The sequence below is a fragment of the Oreochromis niloticus genome, linkage group LG8 (assembly GCF_001858045.2).
Source record: "Oreochromis niloticus isolate F11D_XX linkage group LG8, O_niloticus_UMD_NMBU, whole genome shotgun sequence".
Taxonomy (NCBI): Eukaryota; Metazoa; Chordata; class Actinopteri; order Cichliformes; family Cichlidae; genus Oreochromis; species Oreochromis niloticus.
In genome coordinates this window covers 17,086,132-17,105,360 of record NC_031973.2, presented here as the reverse complement: position 1 = coordinate 17,105,360, position 19,229 = coordinate 17,086,132, and the positions used below count along the sequence as shown (strand labels likewise).

Sequence of the window (19,229 nt, the reverse complement as noted above, 5' to 3'; positions counted from 1 at the left end):
TGTTTAAGTAGGACCGAGTTCTGAATATGTGTGCGGTGCTTTTTTTCACTAAGGGTTTTTTTTACACGTACAAGGAGTTGAGGCCTTTATGAAATTCTTTGCTAGGTTACAAGCAATAGAAAGTCCTTCTTTTCATTACCAGCACTGGTGTAGCTTGCCTCCACCAGGCACTATATAAATGCAATCCATTACTAGTCAGATAATCTTAAAGGTTTTTATTTTATTGCGTCTGTAATAAAAAAGTAAAAATAAATCTAAAGCCGCTATTGTAAAAAGAAATAGCTCTCAGTCTTTACCGAGAAAATGGTTATCAAGATCTTTGTCATAATATTGATGCTATTACCAGTGTTGGGGAGTAACGGAATACATGTACCGCCGTTACGTATTTAGAATACAAAATATGAGTAACTGTATTCCGTTACAGTTACCGTTTAAAAAGGTGGTATTCAGAATACAGTTACTTTGTTGAAATAAATGGATTACACGGCGGTACCACCAGCAGACTGTTCCAGCTATAAAAATGCTTATAAGATTTTTTACGAAGAAGAACTGTTACAACAAAGGGATAATCAACCAAACATAAATTTCCTTACTTTTTTAATTTTGGTTTTAAGTTTACAGTAAAATGTACAACAACAAATATGAGCTTTGTTATTCTGTTTGGGGTTCATTTTCATCAGTCCCCGGTTCCTGATCAGTCTCTGCTTTTTCATTCATGACCTGTGAATATTTCCTCTTGAAAAACCCAGCCTAGGAGTGCAAGGGGGAAAAATGAAAGTGCAGAGATCATGCATTAGACTTACTTTAAAAATTAAAGCAATTAACTATATGAGTAAATATAAACTCTTGAACTTTGTTTAAAAAATTAGACATATTCTCTAAAAACCTTTCAGAGCTGTGTAATGAATTGAAAAAGTGTAAGAAGAGTCTTTCACCTTATACAGGCCAGCAGTGAGTAAAGCCAGAAAAGCCAACCCTCCCAGGGATCCTCCTATAATCTCTTTGGTGAAATTTGGCTTAGGATATACTTCTACCTCGACTATAATCTGAATGATAAGGTAACAGAATGTGGATGATATTGAAGCTCTTGTATAACTCAAACAAGAGAAAGTAATGCTAAATCACCTTGCGAACAGGAGGGTTGTTGTTAGACACCGTTGAAAAGTAGATGTATTGGCTTTGGTCATACTCCACAGTGGCTGTACTGGTCAAGAGGAATTTGGCAGATTGAAGTCCAATCTTAGAAAAAATGAAATGAGTTAAGCCTAAATTAGGTATGATTTGATTTAACTGTAAAATGGCTATATCTGAAGATTTAACCAAGGTACTCATACATACTCAGGAACAGTTCTAAAAACAAATATTAATGAAACAATTAAAAAAAACATTCTTTAATTACCTGCTCTATCCATCCTGAACTGAGGTTAGCAGATATTTCGTATGTGCTGCTCTGCAGTCTTCCCATGAATGTGTTGCACTTGAACACTGTGCACATGGCTACAGAGCAGTCCTGTGGGTGATTTAAAGAAGACTGAATGAAACAAATCTTTTATTCAGTACAATGTTATGTTTTGAATCTGTACCATGGTTCAGTTTTAACAGGTAGGTAGCAAAAGTGCAGAGGCATACTTACCACCACTTTATCCTTTTGTATCTTTGGAACAAAATCTTTGACACTTGGTTCTTCATCGTTTCCTCTCTGACAGTCTGCAATCTGAAATACATTTAAAATAATGTCAGGGTGATTGGTCCTAATTTTACCTCATTCACCCATCCCACAGCTAAATTTGACCCATTTTTAGATCTTCTGGTACATATATTACCTGTAGGCTGCTCAAATTCACCCAAATCTCTTTTTCACCAAGCTTCACTGGAACCTTGATCACCACAGTGAAATTAAGCGCTCTGATATCATTTGTTACCTGAAACAAGGGGAGAAAAGAAAAAGCAGTCAAACACTATTATGGTTAGGTCTAACTCTCACAGTCATATTTATTATATTTTATTATATTTTACCGTGACTGATTGTTGGACTGGTATCTGCAAATTATTCATCCCAAAAGTGAAATTGCTGTAGCTGAAGGAGCTAAACAGATATATTTTAAACATTAAATACCTACTGTGTAAGACAAAATGTGTTACTTTGAAAATAATTTATTTTGTAATGAACAGAACAACACATACTTTACAAATGTCATGAAAATGCTGTATTTCACATCAATCCATTTCTTTTTGTAGATTTCACTTGTAATAGCGTTCTCCTGATTTCCACTGAAAGAGAGAAGTGAAATAATTTGAACTGTATCTGTGGGGTTTTTGCTTAAATGAGAAAGACCTGTACTAAATGAGTAGTACCTGGTGGCATTAGCAGTGATAAAGATCTTCCTCTCTAGTTGAGTGTTTGTTTCGATACCATATGAGACAATGAAGAAAGCCTTGATTGAATTGAAGAAGAGAGATCAGAATGATTGCTCTTTTTTGTTAAACTGTGTAAAAGTGAAAAGACAAAATCATACCACAATAACAAACCTTAGTTTTGCTCTTGAAAATTGGCTTGTCAATAGTACAGTCTGTCCTTCCCTGGGATAAACCATCTTCACTGTCCAAGGACTTGCACTCAATTCTTCCCTTTATTAGAAAATAAAATGACTGCCGGATGCATTGGAAGAGCAGCAAATCAATGACGAACTGACACAGACTCGATCCTGACGCATTACCTGCTGAATGGTGAACTTCCTGTAGGAGAGTCCAGCTGGGTACGTAAGAATAACACGGCTGTTGTAGGAGTTTTCCCCTCTGTTCTCCACTGAGATTGTGACATTCAAAAGCTCATCAATGCCCACTTTAACCTCTGAGGATCTGACAAGAATAAAGGAAGAAGAAAACAAGACTGCACTGTGATGCTGAACTTGTAGGAGGCTAAATATAGTATAGCTTTGTGTTGAATACTAACATATTAATATTGGCTGTGAGGAAGCTCCCTATATCATTTTAATTTGCTGTCATTTGCTGGTGATCATAAAACACAAAAAATAACTGATGATGCATTATGAAAAAAGCTATTACCATCCACTGATTTTCGGACACTTATCCAGGTTTGGATCATGGAGGCCTCTGTCTAGGCAGAAATTCCCGGAGTTCTTTCTCTCATCCAGCTCCTTCAGCTCATCCAGTGGGACATCAAAGCATTCCCAGGTCAATAAGAAATCTCGAGTAATCTCTAGTAATCAGAATGGATGTCTCTCGGTGTCCTAGTCAGATGCTGACCCATCTCATCTGGTTCCTGGTGATGGGTGGGAAATAGGTTTTTTTGCTACAGCAGACCAGTACAGCATCCACATCACTGCAGTTGCCATGCCAGTCCACCTGTCAATATCCCTCTCCACTCCCCCATCACTTGCCCCTAGCCCGAAGTGAGCACACACCCCGTTTCAACTGAGGCCCTTGGTCTCAGACTTCTGATGTTGATTCTCATTTCATTTGCTTCACACTCAACTGCAAACCACCATAGTGTATGTGGTGGATCATAATTTGGTGTTTAAGGGCACAACATGTACACTGGAGGTCATCGCCTGATGAGGTCATAAATGTTGTAAATAGAATTGGTGGCAAAGGACAGTCCTAGAAGAGCTCAATGCTCACCAGGAACCGGTCTGGCATACTACTCTTATGGTTGTACAGGGACTGAATGGCCTGTAACAGTAGCAGCCAAACCAAACCCCTATAAGATTCCCCAAGGGATGAGCATCAATGCCTTCTCCAATAGTTTTCCAAAGCATATGTGAACTGGTTTGACAAAGTCCCATTACACTGTGCCACAACCTCACTTGGGTCAAGAGCTGGTCCGGTGTTCCATGATTATGAGAACAACTGCATTTTTTTCCTGGATCCACAGTTCAACTAATAGATGAGCTTTACTTTCCACCTTCCAGGGGGGGCTGAAGAGTGTGGTCCCTTGGAGCATACCCTTCAGCATTAGTTGGTTAGTCCCCAGGAGAGGCATCTTCAACCACCCCATACAGGGACTTCAAGGAAGCTGGGGTACACTGACAATCAAGATGTGTTTTCAAACCCAATGGTGTAGGAAAGTAACCCTCTCATCTAGCTGGGAAAACCAAACCACGTGCATACAAGTATACCCAGCCTTGCTCGTTGCCTTTCGTTGATTTCATGTTTCTTTAATAACCGTCAATAAACCAACTTCTCAATGATTTGAGCCATGTTTCTGTCTGTCATGGTTTGTGGGAGCATTGTGCTGGATGTTTCTGGATGGCTCTTCAATTACGCCAGTCACAGGCAACCACAGGAGGACTACTGTGACTAAACAGGAGGACTACTTCAACCAGTACAGTCTGCTGCTCCGTTCAGCCACTCTCAGTGGTCCTACCTGCCTATCCTCCTGCCTGCCCTGCACGCTGGATAACAGCCTCTGTAACTTCATCCCTCTAGATTCTCTGACAGACGTTTTTCCCCTTCGAGCTCCGCGGTCTGGCTCTGACAGTAAGCACGCAGCATCATTATCCTGCTTTGCTCTCTCTCGTAATTGTTTCCTCTTCTGTTTCAGTTTTCCCACGGTCCCAATCGCAGCTTCTCTCCGCACTCACCTCCATATTTGCTTCTGTTTCCTCAGGCCTGAGTTTAACTTTCACTTTCATAGTTTGCTATTGTTTTCTCACAAAAGAAATAAAATGTATATAGTTCGCTGCTAAATTTGTGCTGAGTCTGCTTATGGGTGCATTATTCATGAGAAACTCGGTTCATGACAGTGTCTAAAGTTTAGTGAACCTCATTGCCTTCTTGGGGATTGGTATAATTTTGAACTAAATATTCCCTGCTATTGTTGGGTTTGTTTCTTTAATCTTAATATGTCGTGGTGATCTCTCAATCACATACTATCACCATTGTGTGTGTGTGTGTGTTATCATTGTTGTCTCTCTTATTAGGATAAAATGATGGAGACTAAATATCAAACTGTCCCAAAATATCTGTGCTTCAAACTTCAAGTTTTCAAGTTTAAGTGTACAAGTTATGAAACCTAGCAAGTTACTAAAAACACAAGCAAAGCTAAACAAAGTTTTGTAATTCTGCCTCACCTGGTGAAATTGAAATCCACTTCCAGGTTATCAACACATTTGTTGTCAGTTCCACAATTGATCTCAAACTGTAACTGTGGAAGAGAGTGTGATGTCAAAAATATTTATATTACACATTATTCACAGAATAAATATAAACATTGTATAGATAAATCTAGCAAACTATTTGTGTGTTCTACCCAATGCCGGGTGTAACATAAAGTAAAAAGTAGCCTTATATTTTTCAGTAATGCAGTAATGTAATGTGTTACAGTAATTACACTTCAGTTACAATTATATTGTTACTTGTGTTTCAGAGGTTCCTTTAGTTATCTGCTGGTTGGTTGGACAGAAAGGGAAAAAATATCAAACAAAATAGTTTTTTCTTCTTGCGCACTTGTGCTAAAATTAGCCCATTTCAGTTTGTGTGTGGGAGGAGGGAAATAGTTGAGTGATCTACAGTAGATATATGGACATTACTTTTATTTTTTATTGCACAAGAGGAGAAGACTGCAATGGTAAAATGCAAACTGCATCCAGGACAGAAACAGCTGCTGTTTGCACTGCTAACACAAATTGGATTATTGGAAGCATCTTCGCAGACAGCATGCAAGCAAAAAAACTAGCCAACAGAGGAACGTTAAAGCTGAGCGTATGCAGACCCCAGCCCAGCTGCCAGAGCCCAATCAGGTAAGAAAGGCAGTGATCAGCAGTCGAGCTTGGAGCCTCCATTTCTATTCATTAATGTTTCTAAAGGAGAATCACTGTTGCAACCATTTTGAAATCTTTTGTGTTTATATGTAAACACTAAAGGAAAGATCATATGTGTGTTCTCATTGGGATAGGGATTGCATTGGTGTGTCAAACTGTAGCCTAAGATTTATATTATTAACTTATAACTTATGAGACAATGCATTTTGGGTCATTTCATGGAGTAACAAGGAAATAATGTAATGATCAGTGTAATAAACTACTTTAGTAATTTTGTAGCACATTGGATTACTTTTAAGAAAAATAACAATTAATTTCTAATACGCAACTTTTTTTGAGTAATGACCCCGAATATGTAGCTGTGCCTGCTGTTGTTACTGGGAATAAAGTTCCTAATAATATTCTGGAAAGCAGCTTGCATTTATTGCAGTGGGATTCCACTGCAGTGATGTTGATGCATGTACTTCCAGTACTTCAACTGAAATCTCTCCAGAAGGTATTCTTCAAGTGCATGCCAATAAAAAACACAATTAAAAAAAAATAATTTTATAAAGTCTGCCCTCAGATATCTGGTTAATAAAGTACCTATAAAGGTTACTTACAGGATAAATGGTTGCTGTTTGAGCCTGCTGGGCAAGGCTTGGTCTGAGATTTGTGTTTGAGGGCAAACCATCAAACTTGAATTTGAGCTCATTGGAAAGTGAATTGAGAGCATCTTCTGGACAGGCCTGCAAGAAGAGATGAGTGCTGAGTTTAGTGTTGGATGACTCTTAAAAACAAAATGGCAATCAAAATATAATGTTACACCAAGTTGAACTTTCTCTGATGTTGTTATTTGGTTTTACCTCAACAAGGAACTTCACAGTTGAGCAATTTTTTCTTAGTAAGTCCACAGTAAGTGATCCTGACTGCTCTCGTTTCCCACCAACATATGCTCGGTTGCTTGGAGGTTTGCGAGTGGCATCCAGTGTTAAAGTGTAATTAATCCTTGCTTGAGCTGGAATAAATCAGTGTTTGATTTCATAGCTGCAATTTACATACATTTAGAAAACATTAAATTGCTGGGCAGTGGCTTTGTAGTTCAGAAAAAGCAAGGAGAATGATGAACCTGTGTTGACTGTAGACACTCTGCTCATGGTAAAGCAAATTTCAGCTGTGTTCTCCAATGGTTTTGAGCAGTCTGCATTCTGAGTAGGGATTTGGATTGGGCTGAATGACACCTCAGCTTTAACCATTACTATAGGTCTTGATCTAGAAAGTAGGAAAACACATGTGAACAAGATTTGACTTTTTGTTCTGACCTGAATTAGTAACAAGACTTCAGTCTAATATTTCCTTTGCCCTAACATTTCACATGAACAACTACAGCTCAAACATTTTGAGACATTTAACATCTAATAGTCCTAAAATGTTTTAAATGATAGATGATGATTTATGGAATAATGAATTATAAATCAGGAATGCTTTTTAATGGAATATCTATGTAGGTGTACACCTACATAGACCTATTTCCCATTGTTTTTTTTAAATCAGCAGAGCATTTTTCATCATGTGGTAAAAGTATTTGAAAAAAATGTCTAATCCTTTTGACTCGATAAACTTTTTGCCATGATCCTGTGTTTATGTATTTGGACATTATGATTCTATCTTATTTAATATTCTACAGTTCAGTTTACGTTCCTGGTTTTGGCTCTTTTAGTTTTGTTTCTGCTTTGTGTAATATTTGTATTTTGTGGTCTTAGTTTTGTCATCTAGTCTTTAGGTACCTCTTACCATGTTTGTTTATCTCTTGTCCCTGTGTTTTATGCTCCCTCCTGTTACCCCGGTCTGTTGTGTCCCCTTGTCAGGTTACTCCCAGTCCTAATGTCAAGTCCATGTGTCTTAGTCTGTTTCTCAGTGTTGTTACTTCCCGTTTTATTTTGACAGTCTCCTGTCCTGTGTACATTGTGTTTTGGTTTGCTTCCCATGTGCTGGTAGTGTGTAAGTAGTTTCAGCTGTCCTTCCATCTGTTGCACATCCTCTCATGATCGCATGTATTTAAGTCCTCAGTCTCCCTCCGATCTTTGTCATGCCATCTCTGTCTGCTGTGTGTCTGCTCTTTTCTTTTCTTTTGTTCCATCTTCACTCCTAGTCGTTAATTCCAAGTTTCTTAGTCCTAGCTTCCAGTTTATCTTTTGTTTGTTTCTAATACTTCTAGACAACAGTTTTACCCTCGATCTGTATTTCTTTAAAAATCATAAATCCCTTATAATGAATGACTTAATCATTTATGATAAATTCATTGATATATAACCTATGTGCAGTTCTTATAATGGTGACCTTTCAAATTTGCCTAAGATTTGACAGGTAGTGCATTTGTTAAGATTGCAAATTAACAACAATGGTGGAATTACCACAGATAACAATAATGCATGACTCGACTATCTGGACTGTGACTTACCTCAGTAAAACAACTTTACCCTTTGAACCCACCGCTAAGTCAGGAAGTTCATCCCCACTCTGGTCAAAAGACGACTGACTGATTGACAGGCCAAAGAACTTCAGTCCTGACTGGACCTCAGAGCCAATAATTCTCTGTGTACATGAAAACATTTTAATTAGTTAAGCTGCAGATTGTATATTGATAAATGAGTTTAGTCATCTTTGTGAATTCCTCGATATCGTGTACCTGTGAGTAAGTAGGACTGATTCTTCCTCCTCCTTCACTCTGGAATATGTAGATGCTGCCTTCACCATTATTCTCCAAAGGTGCTCCAACTGCCAAATCCCTGAATCCATCTGAGTTTAGATCAGGCAGTACAGCAAGAGAAGAGCCGAACCTTCCTTTGACAGCTGCATGTCCTCTTAGTACTAATGGATCATCAAAATTACACTCCACAAACTGAAAGGAAGAGAGTGAATATTTTATGGTCATTAAGAAAGTTGACAAATAAACCGATTAATTTAACTGCAGTAGATAAACTGTGATTTACCAAACCAGTTAATCTGCAAACATAAACTCTTCCCTCTCTATCAGGCTCCATGTACATTGGGGCTGATATGAAGATTAGATCAGTGATGTCATCGTTATTTATGTCCATGGTACACACCTCTGCCCCAAAATATTCACCAGTCTGATACTGTGTAAGAAACACATTATTGATAAAAATAATCGCATAAAGCCAAATGAAAACAATTTGTATTTAAGAAAGTATTTACTACCAGTTTATAATCCCATTCAGTTTTGTCTTGCTGTAAATTCATACCTGTGATGCCAAGGGCTCTATTTTTTGGTTTTCAAAGCTTTCTCTGTTAACAGCGACCACAACTCCTCTGTGTTTATATCTTGGAGCACCAACAATTGTCAGGGAACCACTTTGGGTTTCAGCAGTTGCCATGGAGTAACCTAGAATTTAGGTAGGCAAAAAGAGAAATGGATATGGAATCTGATACAAGTGTTTGTGTGAAAGAATTACAGCAGAGCTGTGTATATACATGCACACATGTGTATGAGTTAGATTGTTAAAGCTGTAACATTCTTACCAAGATAACTGTCAGGCTCCAAAGACACATCCTCATATGTTTTCAGCTTCTCCCCTCCTGTTGTGTATTGCACGTAGCCTCCCCTCCACTGGTTTGCGCCAACAATAGACATCTGAATTCCCTACAATGCAGACAGGAAATACATTTTATATACAATTTATTTTACCTTTAAAATCTGGACTCTTGTTTTTATAAAAAGTGTGTGAATCTTTCGTTCTATGACTAGACTGTCTGTTGTATTTCAGGTAGTTTCATTTACCTCGGGCACAATAACTGCACTGAATCCCTCTTGAGACATTTCCATTTTCAGTGAGACTCCACCGGTTTGAGATCCTGTAAAAATATAAAATATATAAAGGTTTATTGATGGACACAATACAACTCATTACACCAGTAATTTAGTGTAATGATATCTGTTTGTTATAAAGGTGCCTCAGTAGTTATTTTTCATTTCACTAATGCTTAGTGAAATTGACCTTTAGCCACAAGCAATGATACAATAATGCAATGTAACATTTACAGAAATTTTAACAAAGCTTTTTGAATGTTAAATATATGATTTACCTTCAATGGAAAAAATTTTGTCCTGCAAACTCTGCCGGATTATTTCAAGTGCGTTGAAGTTCTGCACTTGAAACACGTGATTGTCTGAGGGAGACGATGCAATGGTGCGCAGTTCTTCTTTTGCTTTAGGCTGAATAAATGCATTCCCCACCTAGGGTTGTTTAAAAAATGTGTTTACATTTTCATGCAACATTATTTACTGATTTTATTAAAACTTTAATACAGTTTAATACAAAGTTTAATACAGTCTGTTTAATACAAACATTAATACAGTCTATGTTTCCATTATTAATTTTGCTTTTTCATTTATTGAAATTTAAGGATGGAACTGTAATTAGATACCACTCCTGCATATTCGATTATCAGCTGTAAATGCTGGGAGTGTAAATGCAGCTCCTCGTCGAGTTCAATTCAATTTAATTTTATTTATACAGCGCCAAATCATAACAGCCATCGCCTCAAGGCACTTTATATTGTAAGGAAGACCCTACAATAATACATACAGAGAAAAAACCAACAATCATTTGACCCCCTATGAGCAAGCACTTTGGGAAGGAAAAACTCCCTTTTAACAGGAAGAAACCTCCAGCAGAACCAGGCTCAGGGAGGGACGGCCATCTGCCGTGCAGATGCAGAGAGGTCTATTAACACATAGTGAGTGAGAAAGGTGACTGGAAAGGAAAAACTCAATGCATCATGGGAATCCCCCAGCAGCCTACATCTATTGCAGCATAACTAAGGGAGGATTTAGGGTCACCTGATCCAGCCCTAACTATATGCTTTAGTAAAAAGGAAAGTTTTAAGCCTAATCTTGAAAATAGGGATAGTGTCTGTCTCTCGAATCCAAACTGGAAGCTGATTCCACAGAAGAGGGGCCTGAAAACTGAAGGTTCTCCCTCTCATTCTATTTCTCCCAATCTAGGAACAACAAGTAAGCCTGCAGTGCAAGAGCGAAGTTCTCCATTGGGTTATATGGTACTATAAGGTCATTAAGATAAGATGGAGCCTGATTATAAGACCTTGTTTGTGAGGAGCAGGATTTTGAATTCCATCCTGGTTTTAACAGGGAGCCAATGAAGGGAAGCCAATCGAGGCGAAATTAACATTAACAATAGTGTAAAAACAGTGTGATGGTATGGCCCTGGTTTCCATGGTTTCTGGAGGTGTGTAGGTGGCTCATTACTTTGCTCCATATACTACAGGATCATGTGACTGTACTCCAATAAATAACCAAAACACATCATTAGCATAAAATTCAACATTATGCAGATTTAAATAATGGAGGTACTTACCCCAATCGCAAATCGAACAATGTTTTGATTTCCTGCTAGCTGTGCTGCATTTTCCAGGTCTTTACGGTCATCAGATTGTCCATCAGTAATTACTATCAAGACTTTCTTCACATCTGGTCTGGAACCTCTTTGTGGTGTGAAAACGTTGTTTCTGTCAAATTAAAAATAAACAAATCTAATTTCAATATAAAACATGTTTTACAGTGCATATTTTGATCATAGAGTAAATTGCATGAATGATTATTACTTTGGCATGCATCCATCTGTTTTGTATTATCGCTCATGGACATTTTAGTATTTTGCAGATCCAGCTAATGCCAGTTTCTCTTTAAAATTCTTGCATCAGTCAATACAGGTTTTAGTGTGGTCAGTCTCACAAAAAAATTATCTGCACAGGAAGTCTGTCCAGATGATTTAATTGTAGTGCTTAAGTAATATCATTGAAACCCTTACACAACATGTCTGATGGCCTTAGCTGTATGAGTAGATCCCTCCAGCTGTTTGATTCCATCGATTTCAGTCTTCAGTGATCCAGATGAGGAAAATTTCTTGAAATAAAAATGAACCCGGGGTAACAAGGAGAACTGGGAAACAGAAAACTGAAAAAAAGGGAGAAACAATATTCAAAAAATATAAAATAGCCCTGTTTTACGGAGATAAATGAAAAGCAGTTGAAGTATTTGTGTCTGTAATATGATATGACTGACAGGTAGTACAGTGTCTTACCTGTGCATCAACTGACAGAAATGACTTGATTAGATCTTCCACAAACTTTGTCATTGTTTGAAAATCAGAGATAGATACGCTGCCTGAACCATCCAACAGAAAAGCAATGTCTACTTGTGTCGGGCACACTATCAAAGAGATGGATTGAAATTGATTATTTTAGGTGAATTTTAACACTTTAGCAAATCGACTATGAATACCCACATATTTAGAGGATTAGTCTTTTAGAAGAAGAAAGAAAAGAAGAAATTAAGATTAAGAGATTAAATTAGTTTAAATGAGTCTTAAAAATGCTTATAGAAGCCTAATTTTGTTATTAAATTAATTTAGTTATTTGTAGCCTTGATTTTTGCATTCAATTCTAATAACTTTAATTTTCTTCCTGTATTACAATAATAGAATCTATGGTTTGTGCAGGGGGGAGGAAAATGGTGGAGATTTGGACAATACTTTTATTTTATTTTAATTTTTGTTTTTATTTTTTGACCATGAAGGGACACGAGCATGATGGTAACATCCAAACCCCATCCAGGACAAAAACAGCTGCATTAAACTGCTAACACAACATCAGATGTTTGCAAACATCTGTACAGACAGCGTGCTAACACAACGCTTTGAATCAACCCAGAATGATGTTAAAGCTGAGTGTATACAGCATTGTGTTCAAACTTACAACACTACAGACCCTCTGTGCTGTATGTTCTTGTTAGGGTTGGAATTTGTGTTAGTGTGAGCGACAGTAGCGTCATGTTTACATTGTTCTTATGTAACAGGAATACACCGTAATGTAACACACAGCAACACAAATTATTTTCTCCAGGAAACCATATTACATTACTTATTTGCATACGGAGCTTTAAAGAAGTTGTAAGTAGCTTTAGAGGGAAGTCAAAAGTTCTCGGTCTCCTTCTGATTTTTTTCCCCAAAGATCTTGTGTGTCTGTACTAGTCTTCTTGCATTTTGTCATGCATTGCATAACCCAAACAACCAGGCTTAGTTTCATTTTTGTAATGACTTTGAAATCAAAGGGGTTTTTGTATTTGTTTTTCAAATAACACTTTCATTTTACATGCAGATATGGTTATTCCATTCTGAATAATTGAAGAGACCATCTTAAAAAAATTCTGATCCTTAGAATCAAATTACTTTTTATGCTGTAGATTTAATCTTGGCTAGCTCAAATTTTACCAGCATTTGTTTCAGTGTTGATGAATTCAGGGCAAATCCCTCCAGAAAAGCTCTTTGGATAAAACTACAATACAATTATTCCAAACAGACAATCTGAAATAAGGCTTAGAGGGGAAAACTGTAAACAAACAAAAAAAACAACAACAAATCATACAACTTATACTTATATTCATCCATGAGAATAATTTTCTATTTACTGTTTCTGATTAACCCTTAATTGCTGGAATATATAAGGGAAGTCTTGAGACAGTTTCAATTGATTTCAGATTATACAAGCACAAATATAAATAATTATAAGACTATGTTCAAGTAAAAATGCAAGAGATTTTTATTAAGGAGGCACCGGGACTCTAATTATTAAGGGCACATTTTCACAAACTCCATTTATTGTTACCGTCTGGAGAAGAAGGTACAGGTGGTCCAAATGTATTAGATCGGTCCATGTGAAAGCACACACCGTTGTACATGGTGATACTTTTGCAGTCCTTTGGAATGGTTGGACCACACACCTGAGAGGAGACAAAGTCAAGTTCCCATAAAGTCCCATAAACAACAGTTCATTCATTATAAAATCAACCAAAACTGAAAAAAAATCTCACATGATCCAGCAGAATATGAAGATTTTAAAAAATAACTTCAGTCTATTTAAAGCCATTCAAATGTGTCCCTTAATGCTATTTAAAAATCCACATTAGAGGCCACCAAAGTATCTGGGGTGTGTAAAAATTTTTAGTGCATACATGTTTTTAAATAACATTTTTGCATTGACTTCTACTGAAGTTATTGTACCCCCTGATTCTGTGAAGGACAGATGGGAGGCACACTGGTTTTTCATGGGATGACCTTCATGCAACAATAACAAGACATTTAAGGATAGAGGATGTTGATCCTCAGTGCTTTTAACATAGTACTCATAGTGTCTGCAGTTCAGTAACTCACCACAGTGTTTTGGTTCGTGGGATCACTTTTCATTGTCAGACCAAGTGACATGTTGACTGCAAAATCTGGTGCTGTATTGAAAGCATTCAATATTTTTTTAAAATACTAATAAAAGGCAATTGAAAAGAAGAAAACAAGACTCAAATCGATGACTGCAAAGAACCATGACTGAAACACTTCCCCATTTGATATGACAGGTGTTAGACATTGAAACTTCTCTCAACTGTAAACCAGGATGTAAAACAGGGAGCTTTACTATCAATGCATATAGGATTCAGTTTCACTATTGCTTCATTTTAAAGTTTTAAATAATTACAAAAGAAACATTGTAACAATAACATTATTAATAACATTGACTTCTTTGCTTATTTTACTTCATCATTTGGCAAGATAATATTAGTTTTGAAGTCTCGATGTTATAAACTAAGATATTTACTTATTGTGATTTGAGTTAAACAAGTTTCTGTGCCAGCGTCTGTGGGGAATTTCTTTGATGTCAACATGGTTACTGTCAGAGTTTCATCACATTTGGTTACCTACCTTCAATTTGGATATTTTGGCAGTTTTGGGAAGATGTGGTGCAGCTATATACTTTCCCTCTTCCATTTTGTGAATACTGTTCAAGGGGAGCACTGACGAGCAAACTGAGGAAATAAATTCAGACAATAATGAAGTCTAGAGTGCAAACTGTGGTTAAATAAACTCCATATGTTTCCTGTTAAGAAGTATTGTATGCTTGTTTGCTTATTACTGTGGGCCCTAACAGAAATGATTGTTAAACATGCAGTTATAGATCGACATCCAACATAACAATGTATGTTGTGACTTACTCTGATTGTCTTTGAACCACCTGGTACCCAAAACCAGCAGCAGAGTTATTCAGGGCCTTCCAAGCCACGGGATCAATAGTGAAACAAAGTGCAGCATTTAACACTGAGAATTAAAGAAGAATGAAGAACAGCAGTAATTTTATTTAAAGTCTCTGTAAAAGATGATAACGTGGTTATAATATCTCTTATTCTAATCACATATGAGGAACTCCATACAGTCTTTGTGTTACTTTCATTCCACCTCTGGAATCCAGTCACACCTTTCCTTAGTTGCCACTTGAGAGCACAAAAGTCAGATACTAGATTTGAACATACTGGCAGGTAATTATTCACTTGAAAAACATACTTAAGATTTTATTATGGAATTAGTTGTGTGTCTTTGATTCTTATATCTTACTCCATCTGTCAAAAACAAAATACTGACACTTAAAACTTTCAAGAAAAGATGCTGTTGCTATACTATAGTTTGAAAAACTATTAATATACTGTATACATTTGCTTATTTTGCAGTACTAAAAATTGAACTGTGTAGAAAATTTCACTGGTGTGCATATTCATCTTTCCTCCTGAACTGTCTGTCAGATTCATCAATACGTGCCACACCCATACACAAGTAACAAAAAAAACTCTCTGTGGAAGTTGATACTGCGAATGTAAATGCCCAAATGAGAAATTAAAGTCATTCCCATGTGATTGCTTTTAATATTAAAATACTACACAGAACCTAAAATTATTTCTGCTATGACTACTGTCCAGTAAAAATTGTGTATTGTTGCGATCCTACAGCTGTCTGGTTATTTATTTTTGCCACACAAATAAAGCCTTCCTTTTATGGACATGCTAACAGCAGTCAATACGTCACATAGTGCTAATGCTTTTTTGTTTCCTGCTTCATGTCACAGTATTCAACAATGACAGTGTCATTATTTCAAAGTTTTGCAAAACCTATTTTAAAATACATTTTGTAAGAGTGGTACGCCCTCAAGTTCTGCTTTTTCTTATTGTCACAGGTTTGGATATTTTCAACATCAGTTAAAGAAAAAATGTACTTCTTCACTTGTTTGCTTTTTTTCATATGTGCATTTATATTTTTCAGGTGTATTTTTATGTGAATGTATACTAGTGTTCAATTAAAAAATAAAATAAAACAAGCATTAAAAAATAAAAATAAAGAATTTAAAAAATAACCACCTATAGCAAAGGTGAGTGCAGGGTCATAAATACATTGGATGGATGAAGTATGATGTCACTGTGGTGCAAACAGTCCTGTTTTTTGTAGCCCTGCACAAGGTAGTCAGGCAGATATGATAAATGCATTATCTATGGATCTTAAATTCAGTTTTACCATTTTCTAATGGTTTATAATCAAGCATTTAGTTTGTTTCAGTAAAACTATTTATGAAAGACTTCTTCAATCAGTGAATTTCAAAAACGAAAAAAACAATGCTATTTACAGCTAGAAGCTAACTGAGCTAATCGCACATTTAATTTGTGTTAGCAGAGGCTAAAATGTAAATACAGTAATGACCATCACTAAAGTATTTCTGGATATTATTTCACTAAATGATTTATAGTCCATGTTAGTTTTGGATACTACAGTTTTTCTTATTAAGAATGTTGCTGTGTTGTATGTATTTCCTTTCCAACCTTCCTTTCATTTCAAAAATCCTTGAAAGAGTAGTCGTCAAACAGCTAACAGATCATCTGCAGAGGAATGGCTTATTTGAAGAGTTTCAGTCAGGTTTCAGAGCTCATCACAGCACAGAAACAGCTTTAGTGAAGGTTACAAATGATCTTCTTATGGCCTCTGACAGTGGACTCATCTCTGTGCTTGTCCTGCTAGACCTCAGTGCAGCGTTCGATACTGTTGACCATAATATTCTATTAGTGCGGTTAGAGCACGTTGCACGTTGGTATTACAGGTACTGCGCTTCAGTGGTTTGTATTATATCTATCTAATAGACTCCAATTTGTGCATGTAAATGGAGAGTCCTCTTCACACACTAAGGTCAGTTATGGTGTTCCACAGGGTTCGGTGCTGGGGCCAATTCTGTTTACATTATACATGCTTCCCTTAGGCAGTATCATCAGAAGACATAGTATACATTTTCACTGCTATGCAGATGACACCCAGCTCTATCTGTCCATGAAGCCAGATAACACACACCAATTAGTTAAACTGCAGGAATGTCTTAAAGACATAAAGACCCAGATGGCCGCTGACTTTCTGCTTCTTAATTCAGATAAAACTGAGGTTATTTTCCTCGGCCCTGAAAATCTTAGAAATATGGTATCTAAGCAGATTCTTACTCTGGATGGCATTACCTTGGCCTTCAGTAACACTGTGAGAAACCTTGGAGTCATTTTTGACCAAGACATGTCCTTCAACGCACATATTAAACAAATATGTAAGACTGCTTTCTTCCATTTACGCAACATCTCTAAAATCAGAAATATCCTGTCTCAGAGTGATGCTGAAAAACTAGTTCATGCATTTATTACTTCTAGGCTGGACTACTGTAATTCATTATTATCAGGAAGTCCTAAAAACTCCCTGAAAAGCCCTCAGTTAATCCAAAATGCTGCAGCAAGAGTACTGACAGGGACTAGAAAGAGAGAGCATATTTCTCCTGTATTGACTTCCCTTCATTGGCTTCCTGTTAAATCCAGAATTGAATTCAAAATCCTGCTCCTCACATACAAGGTCTTAAATAATCAGGCCCCATCTTATCTTAATCACCTTGTAGTGCCATATCACCCTGTTAGAGCACTTCGCTCTCGCACTGCAGGCCTACTTGTTGTTCCTAGAGTATTTAAAAGTAGAATGGGAGGGAGAGCCTTCAGTTTTCAGGCCCCTCTTCTGTGGAACCAGCTTCCAGTTTGGATTCGGGAGACAGACACTATCTCTACTTTTAAGATTAGGCTTAAAACTTTCCTTTTCGCTAAAGCATATAGTTAGGGCTGAATCAGGTGACCCTGAATCCTCCCTTAGTTATGCTGCAATAGACGTAGGCTGCCGGGGATTCCCATGATGCACTGAGTTTTTCCTTTCCAGTCACCTTTCTCACTCACTATGTGTTAATAGACCTCTCTGCATTGAATCATACTTGTTATTAATCTCTGTCTCTCTTCCACAGCATGTCTTTGTCCTGTTTTCCTTCTCTCACCCCAACCGGTTGCAGCAGATGGCCGCCCCTCCCTGAGCCTGGTTCTGCCGGAGGTTTCTTCCTGTTAAAAGGGAGTTTTTCCTTCCCACTGTCGCCAAAGTGCTTGCTCATAGGGGGTCATGTGATTGTTGGGTTTTTCTCTGTATCTATTATTGTACAATCTACTGTACAATATGAAGCACCTTGAGGCGACTGTTGTTGTGATTTGGCGCTATATAAATAAAATTGAATTGAATATTTAGTAGGAACACTTATAGCTTTAATTTAGCTTTAGTTTGTTTAAAGGCCTGTAATGTTTTCAATATTTGCACACATTTATTATTACAGAGTGAAAAATCAGAAGGCACAAAAACTGTCTTACCTGATGAGAACAGTGTAGCACGAATTATCCAGTCCATTGTGTTAGTCCCATGAAAAATAATTCAAGCGTTTGTTTGGGGGTTTTTTTTGTTTTTTATTTATGAGTTGAGTGTTCTGCTGAAAGTATCACAACAGTTGTTGAAACCAAAATGCAGAAATCATAGGGTGTGATAACAAAGGTAAGGCAACCATTTAAAGCAATTCTTTGGCAGGAGGAGTCACAATGATGACAGCACTGTCAGTAGTAAGATAAGATAAGACAAGAAAAGAAGAACTTTATTTATCCCGAGGGAAATTCTTTTGTCATACACATGCTCAATGCAGCAAGAGAGACAGAGGAACAGAGTAATAAGATATACAATATGTACAATAGAATACAAGTATACAGTAATATACAGTAGAATAGTGCAAAATATAATATTTTGCACTATTCTACTATATAGTAGACATTTATATATAATATAAATGTCTACTATATATAATATAGTAGACAAAGGTGGCAAAAGTACCGACATTACTTGCTTAAATAGAAGTACAGATACTAGTGTTAAAAATAGTCCAAACTTAAATAAAAGTGAAAAAGTACTGGCTCTGATATGCACTCAAAGTAAAAAAGTAAAAGTAGCTCCTTGAAGAACATTTCTACCACCTCTTTTTATTGAAATATTGCTAACTGAACCTTCTACTGCATTAATGTGATAGAATAGAAACTTTATTTAAGTCTAAACTTTAATTCTAATAAAGGAATTATATTTCACAATAATTTCAGTTGAGAGGATCAGTAGATTTTCTCAGTGTCCCAGCTGTGATCAGGCTGTGACCTGCTGCTCTTTGTTGATTTACACAACTGAATTCAAC

At 36.8% G+C, this 19,229-nt stretch overlaps 1 protein-coding gene across 1 annotated transcript; it reads right to left on the bottom strand.

Annotated features, from left to right (window-relative positions):
* Positions 1-596: 596 nt before the first annotated feature.
* LOC109203257 (integrin alpha-M) lies at positions 597-18,409 on the bottom strand. The gene is made up of 30 exons (XM_019362660.2): positions 18,373-18,409; positions 14,845-14,947; positions 14,555-14,658; positions 14,015-14,085; positions 13,470-13,584; positions 11,888-12,015; positions 11,615-11,760; positions 11,162-11,312; positions 9,870-10,020; positions 9,565-9,638; positions 9,306-9,426; positions 9,029-9,168; positions 8,756-8,902; positions 8,452-8,664; positions 8,224-8,357; positions 6,892-7,034; positions 6,629-6,780; positions 6,386-6,511; positions 5,094-5,167; positions 2,718-2,859; positions 2,530-2,628; positions 2,356-2,435; positions 2,185-2,271; positions 2,017-2,086; positions 1,824-1,922; positions 1,634-1,714; positions 1,400-1,510; positions 1,126-1,239; positions 936-1,046; positions 597-750 (listed from the first exon to the last, which is right to left on the bottom strand). Exons 1-30 carry the CDS (start codon positions 18,407-18,409, stop codon positions 652-654), a joined length of 3,423 nt encoding a protein of 1,140 aa, XP_019218205.2. The 3' UTR covers positions 597-651.
* Positions 18,410-19,229: the final 820 nt, after the last annotated feature.